Raw genomic sequence first — 14,938 nt, forward strand, 5'->3', positions numbered from 1 at the left:
GTGACGCAGGGACAGTGACCCAGTGAGTAAACTGAACAGGGTCATAGGATTACTGAGTGTCAGAGATTCCAGAGTCCCCCAGGCACCACACCCAAAGTACAGATGGAACCTGAGCCCCAGAGCAGTGAGGGGCTTGGCTAAGGCCACTGGCCAGTTTGTGGCAGAGCTGGGACTGGAATCTCCATTGGTGTTTGTGGAACCCCTGTCGCTTGACCAGCCAGTGAGGATTCCCAGTGGCTCCACCCACAGGCTGTGGGGCCGGAGGCGTGTGGGTGGGGCTTGGCTGGTGCCCACTCAGGTAAATACCTGTGTAGTACCCAGGAGAAGCCACAGTGGGCTGGGTGGTGCAGGGGTGAGGTGAGACCCACCTTCCCTTTGCAGACTCTGGAGCCTGGCCTGGGGTCTCTGCTGGGGTCTGCCCTGTGGGAAGAAGGCAGGTGGCTGCCCTCCCTTCAGGCTGGCAGGATTGTCCAGATTCTTTGTGTGTGTGTGTGTGAGAGAGAGTTTTTGCTCTTTTTTGCCCCGGCTGGAGTGCAATGGCATGATCTCGGCTCACTGCAACCTCTGTCTCCAGGGTTCCAGTGATTCTCCTGCCTCAGCCTCCCAAGTAGCTGGGATTACAGGCACTTGCCACCACGCCTGGTTAATTTTTTGTATTTTTAGTAGAGACAGGGTTTCACCATGTTGGCCAGGATGGTCTCAGTCTCTTGACCTCGTGATCCACCCACCTCAGCCTCCCAAAGTGCTGGGATTATAGGGATGAGCCACCGCGCCCGGCCAGGATTGTCCAGATCCTTATGTACCTGTCCTTGGGTGGGCAGGCTCAGGCCACCCTGACCTGGGGGCACCCAACCCTCACCCCTAGCAGCTGGTGCTGAGGGTTCTGGTGCCAGTGGCAGCCAAAGTCCTGCTCCTGCCCACAGGCACCCAGCTCAGGCTGGAGGGCAAGGCCCTTTCTGTTCATGGACAGATGGGCCATAGTAGCCCTGGAGGCCCCACACCCCTGGGCCTGAGCACCCTGGTACTCAGGGCCAGGGTGGGGAGCTTGGGACCCATTAAACACACAGGAAGCTGAGGCCCCATGAGAAGAGCTGTGGCTGTGGTACAGCCCGAGCCTCCACTTTATTGCACAAGTCCCTGACTTCAGGCTTGGGGAGGGCTCTAGGGTCCTCAGGAGGGGTTCTTTGGGGGCCCTGACAGTAGGTGGGACCACCTCGCACCACCCCAAGCAGCCAGCTCCTGCCTACCTTTCGCCTCTGGATCCCAGCAGCCATCTGGTCGTTCTCCCTCTCCAGAGCCTGCATCCTGCTCCTGTGGCTGGCCAGGGAGGGGCAGGCTGCATTCCCATCTAGGGGCCCTGCTACCCCATCCTCTCATGCCTGCAGAAACCCTCACCCTGGTTCTTGGGTTTGGGCAGGTCCAGCCTGCAGAGGGGAGTGGATCTCCTCCTGGGCCCTGGCCTGCCCTCCCTGGCTGGCTTGTGGACTAGGGGCCTGGGGGCTCACTGGGTGGTGCCCACCCAGACTCACGGCAGCTCCTTCAGCACACAGTCTGGCCTCTCTGCAGCTGCGTGAGGGTCCTGTGGTTACATGATGGGAAAAGCAAGAGGGAGCAGCTGGAAGCCTGAGGTCCCAAGTCACACCCAAACCAAACCACCCAGCCAGGAAGGTAGCAGGAAGCAAATTGGAGGCGTTCTGGGTTGAACTGCATCCCCTGCAACAACAAAAAAATATACTGACGTCCCCAGTACCTCCTAATGAGACAGAATCGTTACAGAGGTAATCAGACTAAAATGAAGTCAATAGGCTGGGCTTTCATCCAAGGTGACCAGTGTCCTATACCAAGGGGAAATGTGGACACAGGCACACACACAGGGAGATGCCACACAGACATCCCTTGCCCAGGAGGAATGTCAAAGACTGCTGGCAAAGCACCAGAAGCTGGGGGCAAGGCCTACAACAGACCCTCCCTCACAGCCCTCAGGAGGAACCAACCCTGCCGACACTCTGACGTGAACTTCAGTCTCCAGAACCAAGAGACGATGAATGCCTGCCGTTGAAGCTAGCATCTTCAGCACTTTATTACCACAGCCCTAGCAAACTCACACAGGGTAAGTGGGATCCAGCCCCATGTGGCAGCTCTCTGGCCCCAAAAGGGACCCTGATTTTGAGCAGAACTTTCTCCTCAAAGCGGCCACACCGCAGCACCAGGAAGTGTGCAATCAGTGGCTAATGCTTCATGACTGAATACCATGTGTTTTCACATGCTTGTCAAATGTCACCCTCTTAGGCACCCATTCAGGGAAGATAACTGTTATTTTCACTTTTACAGATAAGGCCCAGAGAGGCAGAGTAACTGCCCAAGGTCACACAGCTAGTATATTGTGGAGCCAAGATTTAAACCCACAATCTTAGCCACTAATCTGGGGACAGTGCAGACTACTGAATCCTGGGATTGAAGACAGACTGAGGTAGAGACCCAGAGAGGGTCAGGTGGAGGAGCTTGAGGCTGGGGATGGGACTGGAGGTGGAGCGTACCAGAGGCCCTGGGAGCACTGGGCGTCGAGCCCTCAAACCCCCTGGCCATCCGGACGTTCATGTAATATGGCTTCATCCAGACCCTATCCAGCTGCTGCCCCATCTCTGAGAGCCTCGCCCTGCTGGAAGCGTGCTGCTAGTCTGGTCCATCAGCCACTCTGCACAGGACCCCTGCCTAGGACCCAGGGTCTGCATTTTAGGCCATCCTCACTGGATAGGCCCAGAGCCCAGGGTCCCCACCTGCCCGTAGATGAATCCTGGGTTGGCCTTCTAGGGGTCCAGGGAGGGAGCAGAAATGGCCTGGGCAGTCTCTGAGGGGCTGGAAGGCCCTACACATGGGGCCCAAATTGGCACTGGCTTATGCATCATGTGCAGGCTAAGTGCATCTGGCTCACCTAGCACCACTTCCTGCTAGGAGACGAATCTGCCGAGGGCCCAGCCCTCTGTCACTCCACTACCTTCTCACTGACACCGTCCATTGCAGATCCTCAGACTTGACCAAAGAATATAGCTCATCCAGGCCCTGAGGATATATCCTCTGACCCTCAAGGGTCTGGTTTGAGAAATAGACAAAAAACAAAAAACAAAACCTGAGCTTTTCTTCTGTACAAATATAAAATGGCAGACTACACTTCTGATTTTAGGAACAGCCCCCTCTGAGCACAGCTGTGTACCTGTTTGAGCTACACTGATTTAGACCAACTCAGCCTTTTCTGAGGCCCAAGTCCAGCTAAACTTTATCTCCTTTTCCTTCCACTGCGATCAGCACATCAGCTTCGGTCGGGGGTCTTGTGGCAGTGTGTGGATCCCACCTGGGGTCCTTAGAACACTACTTCCCTATGGCTTCCAGGCACCTCATTGCAATCATAATGGCTAATGTCTGTCTCTCTCTGTGTGTCTCTGTGTGCATATCTGGGGGTGTCTGCACATGTCTGATATGTATCTTGGGGGGTGTATGTGCATGCATGTCTGTGTGTCTGTCTGCCCATGCATACATACACTTGCCCAGGAGACTTACGGATGCTGACCAGGAGAAGGCAGCCACCAAGCTGGAGTTGAGTCAGATGGACAGAAGCTGGGACATCTAAACCCTAGATGTGGCCCCTGTCCCATGTCCATAGTAACCCCTGCACCCACTCTCCTCCTCATTTGGATCAGGGACTATTTACAACACTCCTCACCTGTCTCTCTGGGTGTATGCGCATGCAGTTTCCTCTTGCTGAAATGCCCTTCATTCCCTCTCTCCTCCTGGAAATGCCTGTCTATCCTGTGTGAGGGTTCAGAGGCTCAGAAACCCCTTCTCTGGGAGGGACTCTCCTATCTGCCACCCCTTAACCAACTCCCATTGTGCCTCTTCCCTCATCTGGCACATTAAATTATCATTGCTTACAAAATAGGCACAGTGGCTCATGCCTGTAGTCTCAGCACTTTGGGAGGCCAAGGTGGGAGAACTGCTTGAGGTCAGGAGTTCGAGACCAGCCTGGGCAATGTAGTGAGACCCCCCCATCTCTACAAACAAAAACAAAAACAAACAGCCAGGCAAGGTGATGCGTGCCTGCAGTCCCAGCTACCTGAGGCAGGAGGATCGCTTGAGTCCAGGAGTTCGAGGCTGCAGTGAGCTATGATTGCACCACTGCACTTCAGTCTGGGTGACAGAGACTGTGATGCAATCAATCAATCAATTATAAATCAACCAATAATAAATAAATAATTGCTTGCTCAATTACCGGGTGCCCGCAAACCATAAGCTGTTGAGGACAAGGAGTGATCTGATTTGACATTGCTTCTGCACACAGAAGAGGGCCAAGCATGTAGCAGATGCTCAATAAATGCATGCTGAACACATGGATGGAGAATGATGAGGCATGATGAGGAAGAGCCAGAAAATGGGAAGGAAGTATAGGATCAAGATGGGGGCATCCTAACGAGGGGGTAAGAGATTAGTTGGTTTGTATGGGAAAGACTGGGCAGTGGGGAAGACAATGGGGAGAACAGGGTTGTGGGGGGTGGAGAAGGAGAGAGACAGAGAGTGCCCACCTGGGGAGGCCAGGTCCCACTCTGCCTCTGGAGTCTCTGCAATTCCTCCTCTTTAAATTTCAGGGCAACTGCCACCTGGTGCCAGCGTGTCCTCCAGTACTCAGCCATCTCCTCATGAAGCCTGGGATGTGATTCTTGTGCTTCTAGCTGTTTCCTGAGGGGCACTGGTACCTCCGGGACCTGGAGTGTACTGGAAGAAATGGGGCAGTCCAGGTATAGCATGGACCCCAGATCACCCCCACCCCACTCCCTTTCAATGATTATTATGTCTTATGAGCTAGGACAGGGAGTGGGGCAGAGATGCCTCTTTCATGGCTCCCTGAACACACAGAACCCCTCTGTACTGGGCACTTCCACTCTCCAGCACCCTGACTTGCACCCAGCAGCTAAGGTCATCTCACCCCCACCTCCCACCTGCCCCTGGGCCAGCAGGAGGGGCTTGGCCATGTGTAGGCGAGACAGGACTTCTTGAAGCTGAAAGATTTCCCACCCCATAAGAGTCAGAATGTGAAAACCAGGAGCGCTGATACCTGGGGAAGGAAGACTGGCTCTGGTCAAGTGATTCCGGGTTTAGGGCTCTGGGCCATTCCCCCTCAGCCAGCTGGTGACAGAGGCTGGCCCACCGCCTGCTGAGAGGGCCATCTCACCCATGGTGAGAACAGAGCACCCACCCCAGCCTGGCTTGGACAGTCTGAGGATGGGCCCAAGCAGCCACCTACCAGGCCTCTTGGCCCGGGGCCACACCCACTACTGCTAGCAGCACCACCTTCTCCAGAAGTAGCCAGGTGCGCTCTGCCTCCAGGGCCTGCACACAGCCCCCCAACACCATCTGCTCTCCCTACAGATGCTGCAAATGCTCCAAGCAGGCCCCCAGTTGCTGGGAGCTCCGGCCCAGCTCTTCTGAGTCTCTTGTTCACCTGGGGAGACCTCTACCCCACCCAGTTGTGGCTCAGCCTCCACCAGGGTTGTGGGGCTCCAGCCTTTACCCATGCAGCCCCTTCTTCTCCTCAGAGGCCCCAAACTCCACTTCATCTGGGTCTCAGCCCTTCCAGGAGGCCTCTCTAACCACCCTAGCCCGCAGTCTCCTCTACACTCCAGGCGATGACTCTGAACCAGCGCCTGGCTGCACACTAGCAGGGGGGCCAGTTATGTGAGGACGAGGATGGTGCTCTCTGGAGTCTCACTGTGTGGACGCGCTGCTAGAATCTGTCTCTCCTTGTCATTCTCCTTTCCTCTGTGCCCCTAGATCCCCTCGCCCTACACTGGAATCCCCCAGGAATGGGGCCCAGGCTCCCTTGCCTCTGCCCCCTGGTACAGATGGGCATGGCCTGGATCAGCTAATGCCCAGATTCCCTTTCCTGTGGGGCTGCCCCTGCCAGCTGTCTTGACCAACCTCAGTGAGCATCAGTAACTGTTCCTGCAGATGGACTGTGTCCTGAGCCTGGGCAGGGGTCTCAGCTGCTGGCATGAAGACTCTGTCTGGGTCCCAAAGCTCCTGGGCCCTGCCTCCATCCCAGCTCTGCTCTTGGATCTGCAGGCCTGGCACCAGCATCTCCTGTGGATACACTTGGTCCAGAATCCTGGGGTCTCCTTCCAGCTTCCAGACCACACTGGGGTAGTCTAGGCAGACCCTTGATGCCTCAGGGCATGTTGTGGCAGGGTCCTGGCCCCAACTCAAGTTATGACTCTGAACAAGCTCTCCTCTGCCCTCTGGTCTCAGTTTCCCATCTGAACCAGGAGGGAAGTCACTGAATGATCCCAGGGTATTCCCAAATGTTGGAAGAGGATCCCTCTCTGGGCTGGACTAAGCCCCTGTGCTGCCCTCCTTCTCCAGATAATGCTCCAATAATGAGGACCAGAGAATAAAGTGTAGGGCAGGGTCAAAGGTATGGCAGGGCCAGTGCTCACGGCCTGCCATGCACCCACTTGGGGTATCCCCGGGCTGGGCTCTGGGCCAAGAGGCTGTGGGTCATCTGGTCCAAACGCCACTGGGCCTTTTCCACTTCTGTCTGCAGCAGCAGGATCCTGTGGGTAGAAGGGACTGTCTGCCTGTTCCCTGCCACCTTACCCCTCCCCCACAGCCCAGCCCCACTCACTTGTCTTCTATGTCCTGGTCTGGCCTCCTCCACTCAGCCTGTCCCTGGGATCCCTGCCTTTGGTGCCTCTCCTGCTCCAGGCAGGCCAGGGAGCACTCCACCTGCTGGGAGGAGGCTGAGTGGGAGGGTCAAAGGCAGCACAGAGCCTCGGATAGGTAGGCGTAGCTTCCCTGCCTCCCACCAGGCAGGGCAGTGTCTGCAGCCTCTGATAACACAGGCGGACTGGCAGCCAACAGCCCAGCTGACAGCCCAGCATGGACCCGTGCCCTGGGGCCCTGAGGGGCTGCTTTGGGCTGTTATCTATCATGACAGGCTCCAGCTGTGCATCCTCTGCCTCCAGCTGGGCCCGAGATACACTGCCTCTCCAGCTGCTCTCCAGCTGCTGACCGGTTTCAGGGTGGAGGCCAGCAGAACTGCTGTGGCATGCTAAAGGGCGGGCAGACATGAGGTTGTCAACTAGGTCCCAAGGGTCCCCCAGGCCTAGTAAGGGAGCAGTGGCTCCATGAGGGCCAGCTGTGAGCTAAGACACGGAGTCACTGAAGGCTTGGGTAACTGGGCCATCACACGGTCCCTTTCCCTCACACGAGGTAGGGATGCTGGTAATCTTCCTAAGAACCCTCAGCCTGCACAGTCATCTCCCCCTCTCTGGGGATCGCCTGTTTCACTTGGAGAGATTGCGCTTCTAAGGAAGCTCTTCAGTCTATGGAGCTAAAACCAGCCCCTCCCTCCCTCAGATTCTCCCTGGGGGGCCACAGGGACCCTGGCCCTTCCTTCACCTCCAGCGCTGTCCCTAGCCACCCCGAGCATATGCCTCCCAGGCAACACCCTGCACCCTTCCAGGGGTACCATTCAGAGACACCTCTGTTCAACACCGCAGCCTTGCTGGGGACTCCATTTCCCTTCCTCTGGGTGCCCCAGACCCCGGCAGGCCTCCCTGAGAATATGGCACCAGATGTGGACACCGGCTCTGCGCATTCTGGAGCTTTCAGCCTGCTAAGGAGATCTTGGTAGCTCAGGGGACCTCCTTTCAGCTACAGAAAGCCCAGGAAGAAGGAGTGGGGGAGGACAGGACCTCACTTTCTGCTTCAGGACCAGCTGAGTCCCAGCTCATGCTCTCGCCTCTGCAGCACAAGGGCTTGCTCCGAAAGGGCCTCCAGCACTGCCCGAAGATGGTTGGCCAGCTCGGCCCTCTGCCGCCTGCTTTCTGCCAGCTGCTCCCACTGGTCCTTCTCTGACTGCCTCCAGTCCTGCTCGGGGGCCCTGTTGGAGCACCTGCCAGGGAGAGCGGAGCCAGACTTCAGCCCGGGGCCAAGGGAGCTGCCGTGCCCAACTTCCCTATGCTCACCTGCACCCTTCAGTGGGGCTTGGTGGGCAGACATGGTCCAATGCCCCAAGGAAATAGGAGCTCTGGAGACAGCGGGCAGGGCTGGGCATCAAGTCCATAGGCTCTGCCTCAGTGGGCCCTGAGAGCAGGACAGATCGGGGCAGTCCTGGCTTCCCAAAGCACCAGGCTCTGAGGCCTCTTCTCAGACTCAGAATTGAGGCAGTGTGGCTGAGCACGCACTAAAACCCTTCAACCCTGATCCTCTGGCCCGAAAGTCTCCTGGTGATTGGAACTTCACTAAACACCAGCCTCAACTCCACTAAAGAGTTCTCAATTCCCTGTGGTTTCCATGAGCTGTGGGTGCTGCCAGGGGTGGCCACTTGCTAAATAAACACAAACCCCATTATCCTCACAGCAGCAGGTCTGGGGAGGTGCAGCAGGCACTCCTGAAGGGAAGCCAGTGCCCAAGTTTGGCAGGGAGTCCCGTGAGGAGCTGCAATTCCCACCCAACACCGTCTGCACCAGAGCCCCATTCCCCCTTCCAGTGTGGGAGTCTGGAAATGGCAGGGAAGCATTTGGGGGACCCCACAGTTTAGCTATGATGTGGGTATCAGAGCCTTTAAGTCAAGTCACTGCTCAGGTACCTCTCTGCCTTCCATAGCTTCAGCTGTAAGATGGAGGCCCTGACGGATCTCTCACCCACCAGCTTGGTGAGGGAGGTCAGAGGGTAGACAGGGGCTGTTCTGCCACTGTTGCCATCCCTACACCCCTCACCATCACCCTCCTCACCTCTAGGGTCTGGGCCCAAGTCCACTGCCTCCCGACTCCCAACCCTGGGCATGAGGCACCCTGCCCAGGCTCTGAAAGTACACAGGCGTTGTCTTCACCTAAGCAGTGGGTACACCTGGCACCTCTACCACCCCCACCCTGACCTCCCCACTCCTCACATTCCCAGGCCTTCTCCACTCAGGATGGCACCATCGCCCACCAGGCCTTCTCCCCACTGGACAGCTTGACTCTCCTCTCCCCTTACTCCAGGCCCAGGCTCCTGCAGCCCCTCCAAAATTGCCTCCCCTCCAAAATATCACTGCCACACAAGGCTTCTCTAAGATGGACCATGAAGACTGGCCCTGCCCCCACCTCCCGTACTGGGCACAGTTCCCACAATGCCACTGTGCCTAGGCACTGTCTTGCCAGTCAGTAGTGACGGGTTTTCCATGGCAGCCCCCTGCCCTTAGTGAGAACCTGAGCTGTGCCCAGCTTGGTCTGGGAGGGGCTCATGGTCCACAGAATGGAGTGCACATGCAGGCCAGATTGTCCTGAGCAGGGGGGCAGGCCAGGGCAGCCCCAGGAAGGCTTTCCAGGGAGGTGACCCTGGGGCCAAGGCTCAGAGGTGAATCAACTGCCTCCAGAGAAGTCACAGTCAGATGAGGCAGACAGAGGAGAGAGTAAGGACAATAGGACAAGGAGGGCATCAGAGCAGCTGGGCCTGGCAGGCAGTGAGCTGAGCCCTAAGCTCAGTGGAAGTGGAGGTGGGGGGCAAAAGGGAGACCAAGAGGGGTGAGAAGAGCTGTGGGGTTTGGGAGGATGCAGGGCAGCGGCACCTCCCCAGGTGCCCTTGAGATATGCTGCAGTCCTCACCTCCACAGAGGCTGAGGACTGAGACAGGAGCTTGGGCCTGAGGGGCAGGGGAGGTGCAGCAAGCCTCTTCTGGGGTGGGGATGGGAGAGGAGGAGTTACCCAAACCTCACCTGGGGGCACATCTTTCTCCAAGTGTCTGAAAGCTGTGAAAGCCACAAAAGAATGAAACTCTAAGGGTAGAATGCCAGGCAGGATGGCCTCCAGGCTGCAAAGTGTGGAGAGGGAGAGAGCTGGGAGATAGCTTCTTTTCCACCTCAGAAAAAGAGAGTTGCTTCGTGACTGGGAGACAGGGACTCCTGGATTCTTAATGGTAGGCAGTTTGGTAGGAAGGTGACTAACTTACCCCATCAGAGCCTGGAGCTCAGGGCAGGGCTGGGGACAGGAGCTTCTCTGAGAACATCCATTCCTCAGGGCTGGTATCCTGGAGCCATGGAAACTCAGGCAACACTAAGTGGTGGGAGGAGGAGACACCACAGAGGCCTCCCACCTCATCTGAGCTGATGAAACCCTGGGATGGAACCTGGCTAGTGTGGCTGAGGCCATGGGGACCAGGCAGGAATGGCATCTCAGACAGCCTGGGATTTTTCAAAATCTTCAGCTTTTGAGGTAGGACCTTATGGGGCAGGACCTCAGCAGCTGATCTGGGTCACCCCCTGTACACCGAAGCGGCTCCTGACTTTCTTTTTTGAGATGGAGTTTCGCTGTTTTGCCCAGGCCGCAGTGAAGTGGCCTGATCTCGGCTCACTGCAATCTCTGCCCCCCGGGTTCAAGTGATTCTCCCACCTCAGCCTCCCCAGCAGCTGGGACTACAGGCGCGTGCCACCACGTCCAGCTAATGTTTGTATTTTTAGCAGAAATGGGGTTTCGCCATGTTGGCCGGGCTGGTCTCGAACTCCTGACCTCAGGTGATCCATCCACTTCAGCCTCCCAAAGTACTGGGATTACAGGCGTGAACAACCGTGCCTGGCAGATTTTTTAATTGTTTTTTGAGACAGGGTCTCGCTCTGTCGCCCAGGCTGGAGTGCGGTGGTGTGATCACAGCTCATTGCAATCTCAACCCCCTGAGATCAAGCGATCCTCCTGCTTCAGTCCGCTGCAAGGGGCTGGAACTACAGGCACGCGCCACCAAGTCCGGCTAATTTTTGTAATTTTTTGGAAGGGGACCTAGTTTTGAATTAGCGTCTATTGTTTACTTCCGGTAGCCGTGGTGGAGCTGGCAGAGATTTGGGGGATACTAAACACCCCTACAAATCATGCTGTGAGATCCCCCGTTTCAGGGAGAGCCGCTGGCGAAGGACTTGAAGCACAGTCGCAGCTTGGAAGGGGGGCCCCCCTGCGACAGCGTCCCGCGTCAGGGGCGGGCCCAGCCCCGCGGGGGAGTGGGTATGGGCTGGGCAGCGGCTGGCCGGCCGGTGGGGAGCCCCACGGTGGTGGGGAAACCCTTGGCGCCCCCGCGGAGCGGTCCCGAAGAGGGGGCGGTGCCTGGAGGGATGGTCCGCCCCGACTGAGGGTTTCTAGCCCTCGCGTGGCGTGGGGACAATTAGGCGCCACGCCCTGTCGCTCTGCTGCACGACGCTCGCGAGGCCGGGGACGCCACTCCCAGACCGGGAGGGACGCGCACGCTCACAGTGAGGTCTCTCAAAAGAGCCCCACCTCAGTTTTCTCATCTGCAAAGTAGGGCCTCGTAATCCTGCCCGACCTGGCGCGGGACAGTAGGTGTCAGGGATTTTGGTGACCTCACGCTCGAGGCCTCTGCCAAACGGGGCTGTCCAGTGGCCCGGAGATGCGGCTGGCGGGGGTTTTGTCTGGCGGGGGAGTCTTAACGGAGAGGCCACGCAGGCTGGCAGGAAGCTGCTCCACCGGAGGGGGCTCAAGGAGAGGGGATCTCCTCCCCGCCAGACCCCGGCCCCGCCGACAGGCCCCGCCAGAGTAGCACTAGGGTGTCTTCCCAGCAACTGCCCAGCACGCACTGGCTAGCTGGGAGCCCCACCACGGCTTTCGAAAAACCCGCACACACCAAGACAATGTGTCGTTCGCTCGTTTCGCGCAAGCGGAGTCGCGTCCGCCTTCCCGAGCCCCAGCGCACAGACCTCAGGCCGCTCTCGCGCTCTCCGGGGCCCCGAGAACAATGCCCGTCCTCTCCGCGCGCAGAAGGGAGTTGGCGGACCACGCGGGGTCGGGGCGACGGAGCGGGCCCAGCCCCGCGGCCGGGTCGGGGCCCCACGTCTCGGCTCTGAGAGCCCAGCCGGCCCGGGCCGCGCACCTGTCAGGTCGGGGAACCTACGTGCGCCGCGACACGGCGGGAGGCGGGCCGGGCCGGGCCCGTCCCCTCGACCCTCCCGGAACTAGTCTCCGAGGCCGCGGCGCCCACCGGAGCGGAGAGGGCTGGTGTCCCGGAGCCTTCGAGTCGGGGGCTAGAGCGGCCAGGCCTCCGAGCCGGGTCGAGCCGGGGCTCGCGACGCCTGCGTCACGCGAGGGGGCGGGGCCGCCACGGGCGGAGGTCGCAGCCGGAAGCGGAAGAAGCGCTCGGAGCGGGGAGTGGGGCCTAGCTGCAGCCGGAGCCTGGGAGACGGTAAGTGTGGGCTGGGGCCCGCGGCGGCGACAGCGGTGGCGGCGGCCGGGGGTGAGTCGGCGGGGCAGGCGCGCTGGTGCCATTCGGTCTCGGCTTACTCCCTTTCTTTCTCCTCTTCGGCCCACCTCGGGCCGCAGCCTCGACCTCTCACCCCTGACCCGCTGCTTCTGCCCCGGAGGGCGGTCACTGCGGACCCTGACCTCGATTCCGCGGTGTTGAAGGCGGAGCCTGAACGGTCTCTGGGGCCGCTCAAGAGTCCAGTTTAGGCTTTGTGCCTGCCCGCGGAATGGGGTCGGGTCCGACGTGGAATAGCCAGAGACCCTTCAGACACCTCCCCTACCCCTGGCTTCAGACTTGGTCCACAGACGACTCCTCCCTTGGCGGCCTGGAGTTTGATTCTGGCCCAGTTCGGCTTTGCCTCTGCCCCCGGGATTCCCCTCGGCGCCACTGGTGGCGGTTACAGGAGAGGGGACTCTGAGACCCCTGGGACCTGGCGCGGCAGGAAGGGACGCGAACTATAGCGCAGGCCCCCTTGTGTGTTTTGTTGTGGTGATGGAGCCGCTCCAGCCCGGGGGATGGGCTGGGCCAAGCTGACAGTACAAATCCCCTGGCTGCTCCTCCGTCCTGCTGGGAGTCTCTAGCTTTAGTTCCGGGTGTGGGTGCCCTGATGTGGAGCTGGGGTGGAAATTGCCTGAACCAGGCCCCCAGCAGAGGCGGAGTTGGCGGCCTTCCAGCTTCCCTCCTTGATGTCCTTGAAAAGAAGAAGCGTTTCACCCGTTGGTGGTGGAGGCTTGCTAGGTGGCAGGTTTGAGGTTGCAGTGGTAGGGCAGTGCCAGCCAAAAATAACCATGGGTGCTGGGGTGGCTGGAATCTGGGAGGGCAGCCGCTGACCTGGCTGGCTGCACTTCTAGTCAGCCCAGTTCTCTGGCCAGGAACAGCAAATGAGAAGCCGACAAGGCCTGTACTCAAAGTTGACATCCCTGGCTTGGTTTCCTTCACATCACCATTTTCCTTATTGTGCAGAGCAGAGCTTCCCAAAGCATAATTGTGGCCTTTAGCTGCTTTTTAAACAAGCTGTTTGCTGAGGTTTTAGAGAATCAGAAATAATTGAGAAATAGGCCCTAGAGCCCTGGCTGGGAGGATGATATCTGCTATTTCCAATATTTTACTTGCCTAGAATGTGTTAAAGGAAGGATACTCTTTATTACTGCTTTGTGTGCGGTACCTTATAACTCTCATACTTCTCAGCTCTTTTGCCAGGCTGGGAAATGTTATCTCCGTTTTCCAGGCGTGCTAACCAAGGCCTAGAGTGCCTTGTCTAAGGTCATGAAGCTGGTATGTGACAGCACTAGGATTTAGTTTAGAGTTTTCTGCCAGAGCTCTCTCCTCCCAGTTTCCTTGGAAGGGACTTATAAAATGTCTGTAAGGCATTTAACACACCCCTGAAGTGTTACCTGGAACTTTTAAATGATTCATGAAAAGCTGCCACTAGTACCTCTGTGGGCACAAAGCTGTGCTAGGCCTTTCACTTACAGCACAGACATATTTTATCCTCATAGAACCTTGTAAGAGATTACTATTCCCTTGATGCAAGAGGAAGCTGATGGTCAGAGTAGTGTAATAATTTGTTCAAAGGCACACAGCTAGAAGTAGCATGCCATGAATCAGATGGACATCTATAAGACTCTGAAATTGTGCTCTCCATTGATGTGAATATGTATGGACATAAGAATCTTCTAGGTCCCAGGAGGGAGTCTTTGACCTGGTGTGACCGTGACCATGTCCTCCAGTTCTGGTGTTTGTCTGCCCAGTGAGGATGGGCAGGATCATACTTGCCTTATGGCATGATATGTGCCCTGGCCAGTGGAGCATCTTCTGGGTCAATTAGTGGGATGTGAGTTACTGCTTTCATTCCATAACTTGGGCACCTGACCCAGAGTAATTGCAGGAAAACAGTGAAACATTAGTCAACTGATTACCAAAACAACAAATCTAAGCTTCTGGGGAGGTGATTTTACAAAATGTTTATCTCCAAAGACTTCCCAGGTAAATGGGGGAAGACATGTTAGTGGGGAGATGGAGGGCTTTCTTAGGGACACGGAGAGGCTCCCAGGGGTGTGGTCACATAGGCCTCACTGTCCTGCTCATGCATGGGGAGCTGTTCTATGCTGATCTTCTCTTGACGGACCCTGCTGATGAGATGGGGCAGCCTCAGTGGGTTTGTACAAAATGTGCTTGGCCAGGCAAGCTCAGGACTGACCATGACTGGAGGTTGGCTGTGGCCAAGTGTGAGTGTTGGGAAGAAGACTGGCTCCATGGAGGCAGTCGGGTTCATGTATGGGTGGAGCAGGTTGCTGGCCTCACATAGCCAGCTTTCTCCGCTGGTGGCGGATCCAGCCTGGCAATTTCATGTGGTGGATATAAGTCCTCATTGAACAGGGATAGTGAGGCAAGGCTCTTTTACCTGCCAGACGACTAACCCTCTGGCTATTCTGAGATAGGCGTAGGGTAGGATACTAGAGCCGGAGAGCTAGAAGAAGGGACAGTAATGGTACTGTAGGATAAAGGCAAGGCACCTGGCAGGGCACTGTGGTGGTGTAAAAGGGTACTAAATGGGCCTCTGGCAAGAAAGTTGGATACTCTGAGGACCTTGGCATCCTACCCAGTGCTGAGACCCAGGATGAGCCAGCAGGGGCTGGACAGACCCCCTGGGTCCACGTCTCCTTGGGTA

At 57.5% G+C, this 14,938-nt stretch overlaps 2 protein-coding genes across 15 annotated transcripts in view; one reads left to right on the forward strand and one right to left on the reverse strand.

The window, feature by feature from the left end:
• Positions 1-1,077: 1,077 nt before the first annotated feature.
• On the reverse strand, positions 1,078-11,933 carry LOC102127795 (uncharacterized). The gene is made up of 6 exons (XM_073996362.1): positions 11,653-11,933; positions 7,748-7,942; positions 6,671-6,785; positions 6,501-6,599; positions 4,575-4,764; positions 1,078-1,713 (listed from the first exon to the last, which is right to left on the reverse strand). The coding sequence occupies exons 2-6, from the start codon at positions 7,779-7,781 to the stop codon at positions 1,540-1,542; spliced, it is 612 nt and encodes a 203-aa protein (XP_073852463.1). The 5' UTR covers positions 7,782-7,942; positions 11,653-11,933; the 3' UTR covers positions 1,078-1,539.
• CLK3 (CDC like kinase 3) overlaps positions 11,007-14,938 on the forward strand; it is a 40,945-nt gene continuing 37,013 nt past the window's right edge. For 8 of the 14 annotated variants that reach the window (XM_073996348.1, XM_073996347.1, XM_073996355.1 and 5 more), the window contains exon 1: positions 12,145-12,258. Coding sequence is in view for 1 of the 14 variants with exons in the window: in XM_005560080.4 (XP_005560137.1) it covers positions 11,764-12,207 (444 nt within the window). In the remaining 13 variants the exon portion in view is untranslated. Of the gene's footprint in view, positions 12,259-14,938 lie in introns of all 14 variants that reach the window. The other 6 variants (XM_073996351.1, XM_073996350.1, XM_073996352.1 and 3 more) reach the window with 2 other exon arrangements.

This window comes from Macaca fascicularis, chromosome 7 (assembly GCF_037993035.2).
Source record: "Macaca fascicularis isolate 582-1 chromosome 7, T2T-MFA8v1.1".
Classification (NCBI taxonomy): domain Eukaryota; kingdom Metazoa; phylum Chordata; class Mammalia; order Primates; family Cercopithecidae; genus Macaca; species Macaca fascicularis.

Excerpts from the sequence above, each read along its gene's own strand:
- LOC102127795 (XM_073996362.1), bottom strand. The coding sequence starts at position 7,781 with ATGAGCTGGGACTCAGCTGGTCCTGAAGCAGAAA. Across the intron at positions 6,600-6,670 it reads GACCAGGACATAGAAGACAA|GATCCTGCTGCTGCAGACAG; the intron begins GTGAGTGGGGCT and ends TTCTACCCACAG. Across the intron at positions 4,765-6,500 it reads CCAGCCCGGGGATACCCCAA|TACACTCCAGGTCCCGGAGG; the intron begins GTGGGTGCATGG and ends CATTTCTTCCAG.